General features: G+C 32.2%; 2 protein-coding genes across 5 annotated transcripts in view; both read right to left on the reverse strand.

Annotated features, from left to right (window-relative positions):
- LOC133181809 (ras GTPase-activating-like protein IQGAP1) overlaps nucleotides 1-18,724 on the reverse strand; it is a 148,280-nt gene that overhangs the window by 96,893 nt on the left and 32,663 nt on the right. For 3 of the 4 annotated variants that reach the window (XM_061316419.1, XM_061316420.1, XM_061316418.1), the window contains exons 1-2: nucleotides 5,845-6,218; nucleotides 2,146-2,242 (exon numbers count right to left, since the gene is read on the reverse strand). The exons of the other annotated variant lie outside the window; for it this stretch is intronic. In XM_061316419.1, coding sequence (XP_061172403.1) covers nucleotides 2,146-2,242; nucleotides 5,845-5,887 — 140 coding nt within the window. In that variant the 5' untranslated portion in view covers nucleotides 5,888-6,218. Of the gene's footprint in view, nucleotides 1-2,145; nucleotides 2,243-5,844; nucleotides 6,219-18,724 lie in introns of those variants that run through there. 4 annotated transcript variants of the gene reach the window in all.
- LOC133181814 (protein FAM81A-like) lies at nucleotides 7,488-17,224 on the reverse strand. The gene is made up of 6 exons (XM_061316435.1): nucleotides 17,131-17,224; nucleotides 14,955-15,465; nucleotides 12,891-13,139; nucleotides 11,774-12,016; nucleotides 10,395-10,505; nucleotides 7,488-7,830 (listed from the first exon to the last, which is right to left on the reverse strand). The coding sequence occupies exons 2-6, from the start codon at nucleotides 15,390-15,392 to the stop codon at nucleotides 7,615-7,617; spliced, it is 1,257 nt and encodes a 418-aa protein (XP_061172419.1). The 5' UTR covers nucleotides 15,393-15,465; nucleotides 17,131-17,224; the 3' UTR covers nucleotides 7,488-7,614.

Raw genomic sequence — 18,724 nt, forward strand, 5'->3', positions numbered from 1 at the left:
ACTTTTTCCTTAAGTTACTTTAGGAATGACTCTAATTCTTGGCCAAATTATTCGAGTATAACCTGGTTTGGGTCAGTTTACGCTTTATAATCCGCGAAGCGGATTATAAAACAGCGTAAACTGACCCAAACCTGGTTATACTCGAATAATTTGGCCAAGGATTAGAGTCATTCCTTATAATTTAATTTTAAAATCATTAAATAACTATGGGTGTAAAATTTCGTTACTTTTTATTAGTTCAAATTTGCCGCTCAATAATACAACCGTAGTAACGGAAGTGATGGGAATCGAGGGGAGGTAAAAACTGATACATAGGCCTAGCAGCCATGTTGTTTGGTTACATGTGGTAAGATCGAATTATCGTTTGAAATTAAAGGTACATTTATTAAATCTGGAATTTTCCATGAATCCCGAGGACTGGAAATGAGAGGATTGTATGGAAACAGATGATTCAGCTGGTTGTCAAGGGGGTGTGTCCCCATACCAAACCAGGTTATACAGAAATAATTTGTGTTCCTTTTTGGATATTAACCAATCAGAGGCTAGAATACAAACAAAATTAAATTATATGTATTTAGTTTATATAAATTTAACTTTATATGAAAATTGCTAGTAGTCTCATAAAATTGCGAGTTCACTTTCTTGGTACTCGCAATAATTTGCGAGTTGTAATTTTAGGGAGTTTCTAAGCCTGTTTACTGACCAAAACTTTAGGAATAATGTGACTAGATATTGTACTTGTGTGTTATATTGTTTTATTAAAATTAAATCAAGGCTGCAGAAGCAGAAAAATTTAGAATCAAGTCCATCTCAAAGTCACATGATATGCCTGTCAGAAATATAACTCATCATGACATAAATTACTTTGGAGCCCATGATACATCATGCCAGAAGATACATCAACTGACAAGGTTTGACGATTCTCGAGCTCACACTGTGCAAGATATGAACAGGACACAATTTGACTAAGTATAACTAGAGAATTTCAAAATGAGGTCACACTGACCTACTTTTAGGCTATGACATATACCATGGGCTTCATACTTATAGGTCTCACACTGTGCAACATATGATCCAAACACAATCTGACCATGTCAGCAATAAAATTCCCAAAGTATGTCACTGTAGGTTTACCGGTAGATAATACTTTCCCCCATGATGCATCACTGGTAGTGCTCAGTATTGCGACAGAAAAATTGTATCACAGTATATTGCAATATTAAATTTTGTATTGCAATACATCACAATATAAAATTGATATTCTTTTTGCTACCATATTTCTTGTATGAATATCATATGTCTTCAAGTGGATATCAACAATGCCTGGCCATGTGGTGTTGGTGCATGTGGCTAACTGAGTTGTTGTCCCACAGAAATTTTTATTAATTTTGTTGCAATAGTCATATACAATTTTAATTTAAGTGGTTTCATGTATCAGCTGTTCTCTTTCATTTCTTATCAATTTTAAATCATTTGCTGCCATATTTCACTTGAAAAAGGGCAAGTAACTCTTTCTGCAACATTTTATAGAATATCAAACCCAAACCGGTATTCACAAAAAATTACCATGATACGTATCGATAACAACAAAATTGGGATTCACCAGTTAACTGGTAATAAAAAAGTTGAATGGATGGACAGAAAAAAGGCCTCCACAAGAATACATGTAAAAATTTATCTACGGACAGACAGGCAGTTGACTGACACTTTACCATTGCATATATACTATTGACCAACAAATAAAACTTTGTAAATTTAAAAGAAACTGCATCAAAACCCATTGAGATGCCTAAATTTTATTGACTCAATGAAATTTCATTGACTCAGAGGTTGAATTAGTCAGAAATAAAATAAATACACCCAATAAATATAAAATAAACTTCCTTGATGCACTTGTGATATATTCAATGTTATTACTGCATGAGATATCTGAATCGCATTTCTGTGTCAACTTCTACTTTTCCTACATGCACAGGTTGTATGAATTAAAAAATTAGTAAAACATTTCAAAATGTATGAAATTGCATCAGTTTTTTTTAGTACATGTATAATCTTCAACTTATAAAAACATTTCACTTAATTTGTGATATTCAATATGTTGGCATCCCTACATGAAACAAATACATGTATATATGTAATACGAACACTTTGGCCTCCTCCAAGTGACACAAGTATTCATAGGCCACATTCTGCTTCCTCTGTTCATCCATCTCATCGGCAGTCATGTGGGACCTCCCATCAGCTGTAAAGGTCAAGGTTATGATTAGGAGGTCAAGGTCATTAAACAATCAACATTAACACATGTAACATTTCAGACTTATAATTTCTATCTTTACAGAATGGAATTTGAAAAGTATTTGATATGAAAGAAATATTTAGATAGATCTGTGAGTAAGGATAAGGATAAGAACGTAGTACTGCATAGAACACTGTCAACTCGATAACTAGTACTGCACAAAACAATACTTGTCACCTTGATAGTACTGCACAGAGCGATATTTGTCACCTTGATAGTACTGCACAAAAAGATACTTGTCACCTTGATAGTACTGCACAGAACAATACCTGTCATTTAAATAGAACTGCACACTTGTCACCTTGATAGTACTGCACAGAACGAGGTGACCCAGAATGATACTTGTCACCTCGACAGTGCTGCACAGAACAATACTTGCCACCTCGATAGTACTGCACAGAACGATACTTGCCACCTTGACAGTGCTGCACAGAACAATACTTGTAATTTAAATAGTACTGCACACTTGTCACCTTGACAGTACTACACAGGACGATACTTGCCACCTCGATAGTACTGCACAGAACAATACTTGTCAACTTGATAAGCATTCAAATTTTTTTTCTGTAAATCAATTCCGGGCCCAATTGCTGAATTATTAGAAATGATGTAATTTTCTATTCTTACTATAGGCACTTTAATAACATGATCAGTACAGGGTGTTTTGTGAACAGGTACATGTGTAAGTAAATTTGAACTATAAAGACTAAATAGAGGAGAAAAAAATGGAATGGTTTAACTTGTTTACAAAATTGAGCAATATAAATACAGTTTTTAAAAGCTAAAAAAGAGGAAGCAATTGAAATTTCTCTTTTCTATATATATCAAACCTATATAGATAAGTGTATGTGTATTTTTCAGAGACCTAGAATGTTTTCTCGAGATACTGGTAAATCATACACAAGATTTCCTGTCAGAATCATCCAACAAATCAGAGTCGTATTGTCACTTCCTGATTTTAATATCCATTCTCACTTAACAAGATCGTAGAGCTTAAGTTCAGATAAACAATGTATTATTACAATATGTAATGTAGTCAGACTTTGCCTTGTGTGTGACTATCCTTCACTGAGATGAATCAAAGATTATCTCCATTAATCACTCCTGCATCTTGAAATGAAATAAATTAATACTTCGGAGTTGAAATAATGAAGCATTATGAGTGGGAATGACATAGTGGTGCAAACAAAAGTTGGTTTTAAATACAGTCAAACCTTGTTATCTCAAACTCCATGGGACTGAGGAAAAATCTTCGACATATCCGAGGATTTGAGATATCAAGGTTAAATACTACAGGAAAATGTGGTTGGGACTTCCAAATCACTTCAACAATCCATGGTATTCGAGATATCGGTGTTCGAGATACCAAAGTTCAACTGTATATCACTAGAAGTGTCAAGGGTCAGCCCCCGAAAACAATGGATATAAAATTAAAATAAATATTTTACTTTAAATATTTACAATCATATCCAGAATAAAGGATTCTGCACATCTTTGTGACACAACATTCAACTTCAATGAATTAATTGAAGCATGTTTTGAGGTAGCAAAATGTAACAACTTGTTCTTAAGACATGTCACTAGTCTGGATGTATTGTTACTCAAGTCCGAACAGACAAAATCTGAAAATAAATTCTGTGTCCGATTCTGCTGGCATCTAGACCTTTGTCTCACTGTAAATGCTCAAGTTGTAAGAAGTCATGTCGGGTTTGAGTTCCAGAAATTGAAAATCTGGAACTCGTGGAAGATAGCCTTCTTACCTATTTTCTCCAAACCAGCAGCTTTGCGCCAGAGATTTACGACCCATCGGAGATCCAGAGAAGTCTTTAAGTGATGGAGAACCTTTTCTCTTTTGGAACCACTCATAGTATTATACGTAACTCTACACACAATACTATCCCTAAATAAGTACTTGTCATCAATTATACTTCAAATTTTAATGAATGAAGTCTTAAAAGTTTGGATAATATATCAATTTCTCCACCCATCACCCCCACCCAAGTGTACATGATGTATTTAGGTATTGTCTACTCTGAATAAGGACTGAACATCATGTCTATACATGGGCGTAGTGTACTGATATAGACGTACTACACTTCTATTTTGGGAAGGGTTTAGATTTGTTTGCAGTAAGGCGCACTACGGATGTGACCACTTCAGTTTTGAGACTAACATTATGCACTTTGGTCAACATGTATTGAGCTTAGTCACTAACATTCAAAGAATAGCATTATTTTTTGCTTTGTAACTGTTAAATATACAGCTAGTCGGGAAGTATTGTAACACTGCATATTAATGACTGTACTCGATGACAAGTATATTCATCCATTGTTATGTGTTCTAGCATTGTAATGAAATCTGAACTCATGAATATTGTGAACATTCTTATTTTACAGTCATCATTTAAACTCTAATAAATTTGATGGTCAGACAGAATTTAGATTGAAGTCTTTAGTTGACTTAATCTAGCCTCACTGGGATTCAAAGGGACAAAACTTACCATGCTTACTTCGATCAATTCATATTTTTAAATATAATAATAAATGTTAGCTAGAAGGAAAAAAGAACCTTCAAATTGCATTGATTCTTCTTTTCTAAGAACAATGATTGCAATGAATACAATTAAGTTAGTAATTCAGTTGCCACATACACAGATAATACCCCTCCCCCATAAAAAAAAATAATGCTACAATGACATTGGCCAAATATTTTTAAAGGGGGAAGGTATTCCATATAATTTATGAAAAAACGATGACTTTACTAGAAAAGTTGCTTATAAATGAAGTTATGAAAATGGCCCCAGAGCTGCCAACATATAAAATGCAAAAATTATAAGAAGAATGACCATGGGCCACATAGGCCCCTGGCTGCTAGAGATTTTTTTTCTCCATTTTATTTAAGATTGCAAGTTAGCACAGAAAAGCACAATTACAATACAAGCAAGCGCTGTAAGGACTATGACTTTTTTTTATCACAATATTGAAAACTGAAGGTGGACAGCTATGAAAATAGTGATCTTTCAAACTTTTGATGGAGCAAAAATGGAATTCATAAGAAGATATAAAGAAATCTTAAGGCATACTTTTAGACATAAGCCTTAACTTAAACCAAAATCATAAGCCTGATAAGGGTTGGCAGCTCTGTGGCTCCCTCTTCAATTTTCCTTTTGATTGGGGAGGGGGGGGGGGGCAAGTAGTTAAGGTAGTTCACACTGCATTATAAGGTTGGTATGGACCTTTGTAAATATGCACCTTTCCTCACCTTGCTATCTCTATATTTATAATGAGTTTTGTCACTTTTGAAAAGGGATTCTTATATCGCCATATTTAATAACTGTCCTGTTTTATTCCACACCAAATGCATACAACCATATCACAATCATATACATATTAATTATTATCTGCAACGTTCTTATTACCAGGATGTTAATTAAATAAAGGATGTCGCCGACAGATGCAGCGTGTATCGAGACTACGAAGACAGGATGGTCAAAGTGACTTCTTGATTCTAAAATTCATAGTGACAAAAAAAATTTTTAAAAAAATTACCACGTGAAGATCGCTTTGATGAGGTGCCGTTGTTTGAATCCATTTTTCAAATTGGTACTGTTACGATCCAATGAACGTTATATTCCTAATATAATCACACAATCATTTTTCTTGTGACATTTACACTTGCATCATAACACATGTCAACATTAACCGCTAAAACACTTCCTCAAAATTTCCTGTGCCTCTCTTGAAGTGCGTAAACTTTAAAAAGATTTAACTCAGCCGGTAACAATAATTCCATTGCCACACATTTATAAGATTTTTAATTTTTCTTCCTTTAAAATCCCTACGACTTTTTCGGGCACCTGTTTACAAGTTGAACGAGGCGCGACTGCTTGCGCGGCAATGTTGGTTTTAATTTGACCCCGGTTGACCTCAATCCTCATACCGCTAGGGGGCACTTCGGGCACATTGTTTACAAATGGCGACGACGTAGAGAATATTCAACAAGTGGAATAATTGATTATCAATATTTTGCAGGTAAAAGTTAATTTGGTGTCATAATTTAAATGGCATTATTGAGATGGATATATTTTCGATCAAAGTCTATCAAAATGTTCAAATTAACGACAATTTCAAAAGAATTGAGATATTATGTTGGTGCGTTGCCAAGAGAAATGACCAAGAAAAACTGTAGAATATTTTATCTGAAATGTTCATCTATATTTTTTTAATTACTTTTCAAACATTTCGTCACATTCATTGCATTGATATACAAACTTCTAAATGATTTTCGTGTTTATTATTATTTTATTTTATTTATTTTATTTATTTTATGAAGTATAACCACAAAAATAAAGAAGAACCATGTGAATGAACAGTATAACAGTAAGAAAATTAAAAAAGAAATTGCATGGAATTACATTCTTTAGATTCAATAAGTCAAATTAAACTACATTTCTACTTTTTATCTCTAATAAGAGAACCTTTCTATAATACTTCATGTACATATTTATGAATGGCAAATCAATAATTAATGTGCCTTATATACTGTATATTGTGCTACTTGATGTTTCCACATTTAGTAAATCAACTGTGAACATTCTTAATATTTCCACTTTAGAAAACAAGTTACAACAAATATATTAATGCATAGGTTTGTATAAGTGGTTTTAATGCACATTTAGCTTGTCTACTGTAACACTCAGTTATAATATTGTCAAATTCCTGGGGAGTGGGGACCCATAATGATTTTACTTTCTATATCCAAATTCATGTTATCCATTTAGGGAATTTATTAAATTATATGTATATACTAGCAATATACCGGTACATGTTTTCCTTCAAGTATGAAAACTGAATATGTTCAGGGAAGTATTATATTCAAAACTTACCTTAGGATACTTAAGTTTTCTGATAAATTGAATTTCAGATATAAATATACTTCTGAAAAATACTGTCGCTTCAATATTTAAAATTTTTAGATCTTAAAAATTCTTACCGTAGTAAAAGATGTAAATTGTGTTATATTTAAATTTATGGTTCACAAAATCAGTTTGCTGTATTCATTATTTCACAGTTCATTATAACTGTAAAATTTTACAAAGATTTATTAAGAATTTTGCCTTGGATTCAAGGAAACTTCACTATATCTGTAAATTCATTACATCCATGTTCGTACTAAACAAGTTGCACTGTATCAAGAAATGTAATATAATTTAATATATATGTAAATTGAATCGCTACAAACAAAGAATTAATGACAAATCTCAGAAATGTAGGCAAGTATTTATACATGTACATTTGACAATGTGAAAGAACAGAATATCAAGCAAGCACCACTAGTTTTCGGACTTGGCTAATATCTTTTTTAAGCTTATCCTCCTGTAATTTCAGTTTGCCCTCTAACACTCTCTTTGCATTTGATATACTGTCATGCACTGAGGTGAAACCCTCCCTGAATTCTCGCTTCGCTTTGGCCAGTTCTTCTTGATGATGTCGAGTATGAGTCTCAAGTCTGTTAACTATTCGTGTCTCTACTTTCTGAAATTCAAATTATTATAAATAAATTAAAAGTAGGTATGAAGAGAAAGCTGGTACATGTAATTAAAATTAAACACAAAATCAACTTTTGACTCAAATAATAATTGGTCGTTGCATGTTTAAGTTTATTTATTTGTTATTTGTATTTACTGTAGAATTACATATTTTCTTGGAGTCAAACTTTTGTGGTTTGAGGAAAACATATGGGTTCATAGGTAGGGCCGCACAATAATATCGATATTCCAGTATATTGCAATTTGTTTACAAAAAAGCAGTATTCCAATACTTTTTCCAGTACCCATACACCAGCAAAATGCTTGGGTTTGGGATTTCTAAGGTAAAATATGAAATTTAAGATGTCAGAAACATTTCAATCGTGCCAAACAGTAAGGTTGCTGTTGAATTGTTGAATTTTAATTCTTTATTAAACAGCTTTAAGCCATACGGCCCATCAGTTACACAAAATTAACATAATTATACACGCATAGCGAGAGTCTACGGGGGGTGGAACCCCTAGTGTCCATCTGTCCGACTCCTCAACACCAACAATTACAGTAAGCATTAGATTCTCCATTATACATGAAAAATATCTATACATAATATACATATAAATTAAATTATTCATCATTTCTTAATATCAATGCATGAAAAATAAATTTCCCTAATCCAACTAAAACACCAAAATCATGAGAGCTGAGTAACTGAGTAAGCTTGTACATATTTGGAGATCTGAAATAATATGGTTTGATATATTTTCTTCTTAAAGAATCATAAACAGGACATTCAAGCAAAAAATGATATTCATCTTCGATACGGTGATCATTACAAAATTGACATATTCTATTACTTCTTTCTATTTTCTGATATCTTCCTGTTTCTATACTTAAGCTATGGGAAGAAAGCCTTATTCTAGTAATATACTTCTTTAACTTAGAATGAATAGGTTTTGTCAAATATGCATGGATTTTGGAAAAATTGTCACACACAATGTGCTTGTACAAGAAACACTTTGTTGAATTTTCAAAAAAGGCATTACAATCTTGAAGGTAGATATCCAACAGTCTTTCCTTATATAAAGATATAAACTGTATTGGATTAATAAAATCTTGATTGATCCAAAAATTCCCAAGTCCCATTCTAAACAACTCATCTTTAACATCCCTTGCCCAGTTAAGTTTGGAGTGTAATTTATTTTCAGCATTATACAATAAATATTCATAAGAAGATTTCAATATACAGTTATTTGTACTAAGTAATTTACACCAGTATTTCATAATTCTTATTTTCCTGGTTATGATTAATGGATAACGGCCTAATTCACGATAAACCATATTGTTGCATTCCATTGCAAAACTGGAGGGAAATCAACAAGAAATTTTTTTGCTACAACATATTTATGATAGTTATATACACTCTGCTTATAAATGAAGGTTAATAAAATAAGAAAAGAGCATTTTAACTGTTATTGATAATATTGCAGTACATATCGCAATACATTTAAAAATATTGCAATATATCACAATACGAAATTCCCAGCTGATACCCAGCCCTATTCATGGGGATTTGATTTCCTGGATGAAAAATTGTTGAGTAGTAATATGTATGAAAAATTATATTTCGTGGTGGGCATAAATTCTTGGGTCTCTTCATACCTCAAAAACAACTAAAATTACCCCCCCCCCCCCCAAAAAAAAAATTAGTGATTTTAGTAGTATTTTAATTTTTGGAGGGATGGGGGCATTTATTTTATATTTTGTTGGTGAGAAAATTGCTTAATGGTTTTGGTTCTCTTTCTTAGAAGTTGTAAAAACTGCTTTTCTTATAAATGAATATTTAGATAGCATTTGAGGTACTCATGTATTTAGAATTTATAAGCACAATAATTTCAAATATGATGTTTGATGTTCATGTATCTACATATAATTGATAAGTTAGAAATTTTAAATATATATCTTGTTAATCATAAATTGAGCCAAGAGATCAAACAAATACCTGCCAAAACAATCAAATTATATTTTGTAATGCAAATTACACCAAAATATCTTTATGAAAAAAAAAAGAAAAGTTGCACCATACTGAAGATATGAAGTAAAAATCGGAAAATGTTTACTTTATAAAAGAATTCGACATTTGACATATTTACATTGTGCTGTGAAAAGGGGCTTAACTCTTACTAACCTTACTTCTTCATACTACATATGTATAAAAAATGTGAGGTTTAACCCCCTCCTCCCTCCCACTCAAAAAGAAAAAAAGAAAACAAAATATGAAAGAAGGAAAAAAATGAGAAATATTCAACACCATATGACTATTTCAAAAATCCAATAATATTTCAAAATCTATAATGACAGCAAAACATAAATGGATTTTTTTTTTTTTATAGACATACAAGGTTGAAGATAATTCTAAAAACAACCTGCTTATTATTTAGTTTATTTTCCTTATTATTATTTATTGTATATTTTTGCATTGAACTAAAAAAAAGTTCTCTTTTTTCCTTTAACCCTCCCTTTTTTTCATTGATTAGTAAACCTCCCTCCATTAGTTGTCATATAGATACTGACCGCCTGAAGATCAGAGATGACTCGTCTGTCATATGCTAATGCCTCCTCCAGTTTCTGCATGCGGATATCTAGACTGTATACATTTTCTTCTATACGTATATCAACCTTCTCCTACAAAACACATTGTTACCTGTATTTTACACAATATATATAGTACGTGTAGTAACCCCAGGTCAGAGCAGGATAATGTGGAATGAAGTTTCTGACTTTGGCTGAAAATGATGATATACATGTAGTCAAAAATTAAATAGATCAGTATAGTTATATGCATTATGCCAAACATATTTCCCAATGATGTGTGAGAGTGAAGAAGTGTCTCAACATTTGAATGTGCACATTTTCTTAATTTTGACTGGATTATACCTATAAATAATACTTTAGAAGACATATAGGACCTCACATGATTTGTGGTTGATTATGATTTTATCCAGCGAGTTGGATAAAAATCATATCCAACCACAAATCATGGGAAATTCTTTTTATCACGTTTTATAATTGCTATCAATGTTTTACACTGTTTCTTTATATGAATCCACATTATTTTACTTTATGATATTTTCATGCAAAAATAACTGTGACGTCACAACATTGGTGTATGAAAAAAATATCTAATGTGTAATATTCACAGAATAAAAGGGTAAACATGATAATATCCAAATATAGCCCTTTCATGAGGTCGATGCATAGATATATATAGACTTCACAGAAAAGCATATTGACCGAGCATGAAGTGCGAGGTCGATATGCTTTTCTGTGAAGTCGATATATCTATGGATTGACCAAATGAAAGGGCTACATTTGTTATATTATTTTTTTTTAAGAGATTAACAAAACAAATTTGATTTTAAAAAAGGATAAAGTTTTCATCTCTCTTTTAATACATAGACACTTAAGACATCAAAACAAAATAAGCTGTTTTAATGACATTGTGTATCTTTTATACTGAATGAATAATTTAGGGAATGTAAAAAATTGAAATGCTAAATTTGTTTGAATTTTATGTTTAAATTTATGTTTGATATATTAAACATCTATGTTATCAATGTACAGTAGATCCACACTCAGGGCATTGCTACGTCATACCCATTATGATGTCACAATTACAAAGAGGAGTTGGTGTATCTTTTTTTAGAAGTCTGGGTCTATCAGAGTTTTTAAAGTTTATGATTAGAAAGTCCAGGTCTATCTGCATTATATACCTTGACATGTGATGCCAAACAAACCAATGTCAACTCTCGTTACAATGTGTGAAAATAATGTTACCGGTAAAGTTTATACTAGATTGTTGACATTGAAAATTGTAATAAGTGTAAATTTGAAATCCTTGCTGTAGAATATTATAACCATTCAACCAGTCCGCACAAACACAGTAAGCTTACCAAGAGAGATTTCCAGTTGCCTGTGGCCTTGTCTAACAGCGACATCATCCTCTCCTCAAATCGATCCCGATCATTCTCAATGGACAGTTTGAAGGCTGACAGCGTAGCTTTGACATCATTCAGTATGACACTATTTCTCTCCCCTACCAGGGCTAGTTCACGATTTGTGTCTTTCTTCATGTGATTTAGTTCTGTGTTTTGTTCACCATGGATTCTCTCCAGCTCTCCCATCATGGTCAGCATCTAAAATGATAGAAATCATTATCATTGTCATCATTAGCATGGTGAAGGAACCCGTCATGTTAGTAATGGTATAAGGTTTGTTGTTCTAGGGTTAGATCCTCAAAATTCCTGTTCAGCAGAACTTTTCAACTCTCTTTTCAAGCATGTGGGGCTCTATCTAATAAGTTCTTTGTTTTTTCAAACAATTGCTAACCTTTCCCAATAAGTGAATGCCATGCTGCTAAAAATAAATTAAAGGACACTTATTAAATCTGGTAAAAACGTTATGTTATACATTATGTCATAGTGATATACAAATTACTGCCTACAAATTTATATATAAATCATTTCTTTATGAATTATTTGTATGCATGAGTTATGCATGTATGTATGAGTTACTTGAAATAAATCAAAATTATTTTTTATTTAATCACATGGACCAAAATTATGTGTAAGAAACAACAAATTCTATTAGCTCATGCCATGTAACACTCACCAATATCAACCTTTAGGCCACATTATCTGATATTGTTAAGTGTCCTGATGTTTTGTTACCAGTATGTCCCATTTTATTTTCTAAGTGATATTTATTTGAATTTTTTAAAACATAGATGCTTTCTTGTTAAACACAATATATGCAGTTTTAACACTCAATAAATAAATATTGAAAACAAAATTAGCAAGTATGAATGACCACCATTACTGATTATAGAAAAGGCACTTTACTGAGTCTTATGATCTGACTGTAACTCTGTAAGTGGGAATCAATGATTACAGCTACGTGTCAACCTGCAATAACTGGGATGCTGAAGGAAAGTGTATTATAGACTTCTACAAGAATGCCCTCTATTACAGTCATAGCTTATGATCTAAATGTTTGAACTTTGTCACAGACCTCTGCCTCCACACGATGAATATGTTCCTTCAGATTCTCTTTCATGGTCTGCTGTTCACGCATGGTATTGGTAATCTCACTGCGACAGTTACTTATGTCCGCGCTGTGCTTTGTAAGGGCCTGATCACAGCGAACAACTCTGCTACGTAGGTCCTGCAACATGGTCACCTGATGAACCTCCAGTTTCCCAACAGCTGAGTTTGTCCCAACCACCGCCATGTCTCTATTATGTATCTCCTCTTCCAGTGTCTTAAATGTAGTTTGTAAAGAAATGATTACAAAGAATAGCAAAATGACAATTTAAATAACTAACTGTACATAGTCTGCACAAAAATGTCAAGGAGATGAATTTTTTGAGCCTTGCATGAGAAATTCAATTCAAACATTCTGTATGAAGAGAATTTACTGCTATGTCTTTGTTAAGTTGTGACACTATAGACTTACTGCTAGGTCTTTGTTAATTTAAGACACTATAGAATTACTGCTATGTCTTTGTTAAGTCATGACACTATTGACTTACTGCTATGTCTTTGTTAAGTCATGACACTATAGACTTACTGCTATGTCTTTGTTCAGTCATGACATTATAGAATTACTGCTATGTCTTTGTTAAGTCATGACCTTATTGACTTACTGCTATGTCTTTGTTAAGTCATAACACTATAGACTTACTGCTATGTCTTTGTTAAGTCATGACATTATAGACTTACTGCTATGTCTTTGTTAAGTCTTGACACTATAAACTTACTGCTATGTCTTTGTTAAGTTTGCACTATTGACTTACTGCTTTGTCTTTGTTAAGTTGTGACACTATTAACTTACTGCTATGTCTTTGTTAGGTCATGACCTTATTGACTTATTGCTATGTTTATGTTAAGTCATGACACTATAAACTTACTGCTATGTCTTTGATAAGTTGTGACACTATATACTTACTGCTATGTCTTTGTTAAGTCGTGACACTATAGACTTACTGCTATGTCTTTGTTAAGTCCTGACACTATAGACTTACTGCTATGTCTTTGTTAAGTCGTGACACTATAAACTTACTGCTATGTCTTTGTTAAGTTGTGAAACTATAAACTTACTGCTTGTCTTTGTTAAGTCATGACACTATAGACTTACTGCTATGTCTTTATAAAGTTGTGACACTATAGACTTACTGCTATGTCTTTATTAAGTCATGACACTATAGACTTACTGCTATGTCTTTGTTAAGTTGTGACACTATTGACTTACTGCTATGTCTTTGTTAAGTTGTGAACCTATTGAGGTATTGCTGTCTTTGTTAAGTCATGACACTATAGACTTACTGTTATGTCTTTGTTAAGTCATGACACTATAGACTTACTGCTATGTCTTTATTAAGTCGTGACACTATAGACTTACTGCTATGTCCCTGTTAAATTGTGACACTATAAACTTACTGTTATGTCCTTGTTAAGTTGTGACACTATTAACTTACTGCTATGTCTTTGTTAAGTCATGACGTTATTGACTTATTGCTATGTTTTTGTTAAGTCATGACACTATTAACTTACTGCTATGTCTTTGATAAGTTTTGACACTATATACTTACTGCTATGTCTTTGTTAAGTCTTGACACTATAGACTTACTGCTATGTCTTTGGTAAGTCAAGATACTATAGACTTACTGCTATGTCTTTGTTAAGTCTTGACACTATAAACTTACTGCTATGTCTTTGTTAAGCTGTGACACTAATGACTTACTGCTGTGTCTTTGTTTAGTCATGACACTATTGACTTATTGCTATGTCTTTGTTAAATCGTGACACTATTGACTTACTGCTATGTCTTTGTTAAATCGTGACACTATTGACTTACTGCTATGTCTTTGTTAAGTCATGACACTATAGACTTACTGTTATGTCTTTGTTAAGTCATGACATTATAGACTTACTGCTATGTCTTTATTAAGTCATGACTTACTGCTATGTCCCTGTTAAGTTGTGACACCATAAACTTACTGTTATGTCCTTTTTAAGTTGTGACACTATAGACTTACTGCTATGTCTTTATTAAGTCATGACACTATTGACTTACTGCTATGTCTTTGTTAAGTCGTGACACTATTGCTGTGATGTAGTTGATGTGGTTCTGAAGCAGATGTCTTGTGTTTTCTTCCAGTCGGTCATTCTGTACTCGATTTAGATTTTCTATAAAGTCCTCACGATTGTCGAATGCCTTCTGAATGAGACCTTCTGTCATTCTTTGTTGGTCATTCAGGGCTTTGGCCACCTGTTCCTGCTGAGTCAGGACCTGGGACTGCTGTTCTAGGGCCCTGGTAACTTTATCCTCCAGGGCCAGGAGTCGCCCGGATTTAGGGGTAACAATGCTCCTTCCATCTTCAAATGTTGTGACCGTCTGACGGCGTGGACTTTGTACTCGAATGGCATCATAATCTTGTTCAACAATTTCAAACTGATTCTTGTGATGTGAACGCCGTATTTGTGGCAGAACTACGCCTGTCTGTGTTGCCATTCTGTTCAACACTTTGCTTTATTACTGTATGTCTTGGTTAATTTGACTCTTAAAATGGATTGATGCACTCTTTCTGAAAAAGAGATATGCTCATAAAATTTTCCTTTTAAAAATTCCGTCATCTGAATTTCCAGAAGGATTTTAATTTCACCTTCTTTTCACAAATGTTTAAATAATTTGAATATAAGAAAAAAGCTTTACATTTATTTTTTGCCATGGTATAAAACTGAAAGTGTTATGAATTTGTTTGTTGAAAGATTCTACATGGTTACTGTTGAGTTCTCACTTTTGATCATATTATATGTTGCTGCCTATTCATCTGCCATTGTAGATTTAAAACATGCTCAAAGTCATTAAAGGGAACAGTTGTATAGATATCAATTAATTCTTATTTAAGTGTCTGAAGGTATTCAAAATTTTGTCAAAAACTCATTGAACAAATGTTTGATTTTCTTTGCTGAGATGATGAAAGGCATATTGTTAGATCGGAGGGAATGCATTATGATACAAGAATGTAATGGGAAGATATCATGGGAGGCTTTAATGGTTGGCAATAATACAGTGTAAATTATAAGTTATTAAGATTTAGAAGAAATATAAAGGTGTAGTAGTTCTTAGCTGTATATTGCAGGTCTGATATACAAGTTATGTTGTGGAATTTTTATAAAATTGGAATCAATTTCAAGGAGTGGTATTTATTTATTTGTGCTTATTTTGTTTTGTTTTCATTTTGGTTTTGTTTGTTTGTTTAAGTACTTTTTGGTTGCTCTTGATTTTTGAGGAGGGAGGGGGATATGTATTTTATTTTGAATATATATATTAGAATAAAAGAAAAAGATCACCAACACATTGTGAGAATGCACAATTGATACAGTCAGAGAGAACTATTTGTAGAAAACAGATTTCAGATCTCTCCTTTACTGGAGAATCTAAATACAATGTATGTATACAGTATATCAAAGCCTACAGGCTATAGTAATTAACAGTTTAGAGACAAATTAAGATTTGCAATAAACTAATTCCTTTCCTTCAGTTAAATCTTCATAACTGTGAGGATATGATTATCAACCATAATAACCAGGTATCCATTTTAAGTGTACTGGCTCTTGACAAGGTCTACTGTAGTTATTAGATTAAATATACTTGATATCTATACAGGATGTATGAACATTCTTTTCCTAAGACTTTATTTTTAACAAATAGTAGCTTTTTATGTTTCAGAATTCAGTGAAACATTTCTAAATGGGACTTGCTTATAAGTATCCAAATATTAAAGGATTAATCAAGTATTTGTGACACTGAATATTTAGAGTTTACCATGAAGTTTATCATGGATGATCAGGGAACATACCATGTTGTAAAAATGTATCATTTAGTACCTTGGAAAACTCTTAAAAGTATGAAGTGATAAAAGGTGTACATATTTGAACTTATAATTTTTCTGTTGATTTTAGATTATCAATAATAAATTTATTATACATGTGATATATTTATATGAAGAGATGGGGATGAAGGTCATCAATTATCAATCCATTCTGTAGGTCAAAAACAAATCCTTTCATTTACAGCATTAGTATCTTAATTCTGTAAATTTACTAATAAAGGTTTGTACATTTATAGAAAATATTTTTTAACTGAAAGATTTTTTTTTTTTAAATGTTAATTTTCAATAATATTAGTAAACTTAAATAAAAATATTTGTTTACAATCTGGCAAGCATATTTCAAAGTTTACTTACATAGTTTTATTCATTATTTTTAATCCATTCCATAGTTTTTGTAGTATGTTGAAAGTTTGATAGAATTGAAATCACTTTTAGACTTGCATCAAATCCTGCCATTTGATTGGCTCTCTGCCCGTACCTTAATCATTGTATGATATGGGAGGCATATCCTTTCATACTGTGCATAAAAATGATGATTGACTTTGTCGAAAGAGGTCCATCTTAGGTTCCTAAGAACAAATTTTTTTTTCATTTTTGTAAAATCAATAAACAAGAGTAGTCTGCAAAATGAAAATGTTTATGCTTTCTAGTAGAAATTTGTTTAGAATTAATTTGAGAACTTAAGAAATGGAATGCTAGAAGTTTTGTACCTCTGGTTTGCCCTCCTGAACCTCAGTGTATGTTTTGAGTGAGAATCACATTTAATGGTCTGTGAAAAGATGTATTATTAGATGGCATAAAGACTTTCATTTGTTTAGGAATATAGACCTTACCTATACGTTCAAATTTCTTGTTCTGTACACACCATGCATTAACCAACTCCTTTGTTCAATAGAAAGCAATTTTCTTTAGAATCAGAATTTTAAATCAATTTGATGGAGATGCCATTCAGGATTTGTTCCAAAATTCAAGTGGGGAGAGGTTCCAGGAACATTTAATGGTTTCTTTCAAATTATCCTTTTTTCTTTTTTAGAAGTAATATGGTTAACTTTAAAGTTTTTTTTTCTATTTGTTGAATATCTCTGACTTTGATTTGATGATTTTGCCACAGATGAATAAAAATTCTTTGAAAGTAAACAAAATAAGAAATCTTATTATGTATCAGTCTTAATCAAACTGGACCACGAAGTGTTCTTCTTTACCAAAGAATTTTAAAAAAAAACCTTTTCAGTCAACTATGTAGCTGTTGGTTTAAAGAAATATTTTGAGCAATACTTGGTGCAATGTTTTGGCAGTATTCATATTGAGCTGAACATTTACATACAGGTAACCCTTTGCCTTTTATATATATCTAAAATTCACTTTTGCTTGTAGTGGGATGGAATAATTTAATGTCTTGTTTTGTTTTGGGTCTATGTAAATGGCTTAAAAGTTTTCTTCTTCACTACCTATTGATACTAGGTGTCTAATGTGCCAGAAATTACTGGGTATATATCTTTAATGCTAACAGCTTTTTTTGAATTTAAATGTTGTGTTATCACTCTAAATGTGATTTGAATGTTGCTATAAAAACATGACGTTTCTTGAAGTAATGGTGAAAATATGGTAATATCCAACTTAAAGTTCTCAAAAATATTAATTATTCCTGAAAATCAGTACCTTATGAAAAGGGGGAATTTCTGGATCTAATTTTAGTATCAGTATAGGGGGAGACTGGCACCTGCCGAGGCACATTACCATGGTCAGTTTCCCCATCACAAATGAGGTATAAAATAATCAATGTACACCTCAGTTGGATACATCCATTTTGCACCTATCAAAAACAAACCATCAGTATTTATTTCTTAATGAAGGTTTCTTGGTCAGTTTAAATAGCTAAGTTTACTAAATGCATGAATGGCCCTGTCAACAGAATAAATGGATTGTCACTCATTCTGTCCCATTCTAA

The sequence above is a fragment of the Saccostrea echinata genome, unplaced genomic scaffold (genome assembly GCF_033153115.1).
Source record: "Saccostrea echinata isolate AGI-Se365-2 ecotype Australia unplaced genomic scaffold, CSIRO_AGI_Sech_v1 ptg000009l, whole genome shotgun sequence".
NCBI classification, from domain to species: domain Eukaryota; kingdom Metazoa; phylum Mollusca; class Bivalvia; order Ostreida; family Ostreidae; genus Saccostrea; species Saccostrea echinata.

Bases quoted from the DNA above. Each gene is read 5' to 3' on its own strand.
- LOC133181814 (XM_061316435.1), bottom strand. From the start codon at position 15,392: ATGGCAACACAGACAGGCGTAGTTCTGCCACAAATACGGCGTTCACAT. The intron at 13,140-14,954 runs GTAAGTCAATAG...ACTACATTTAAG, and splicing joins GACTTAACAAAGACATAGCA to ACACTGGAAGAGGAGATACA. The intron at 7,831-10,394 runs GTCAGTATCTAT...TTTGAATTTCAG, and splicing joins TCATCTCTGATCTTCAGGCG to AAAGTAGAGACACGAATAGT.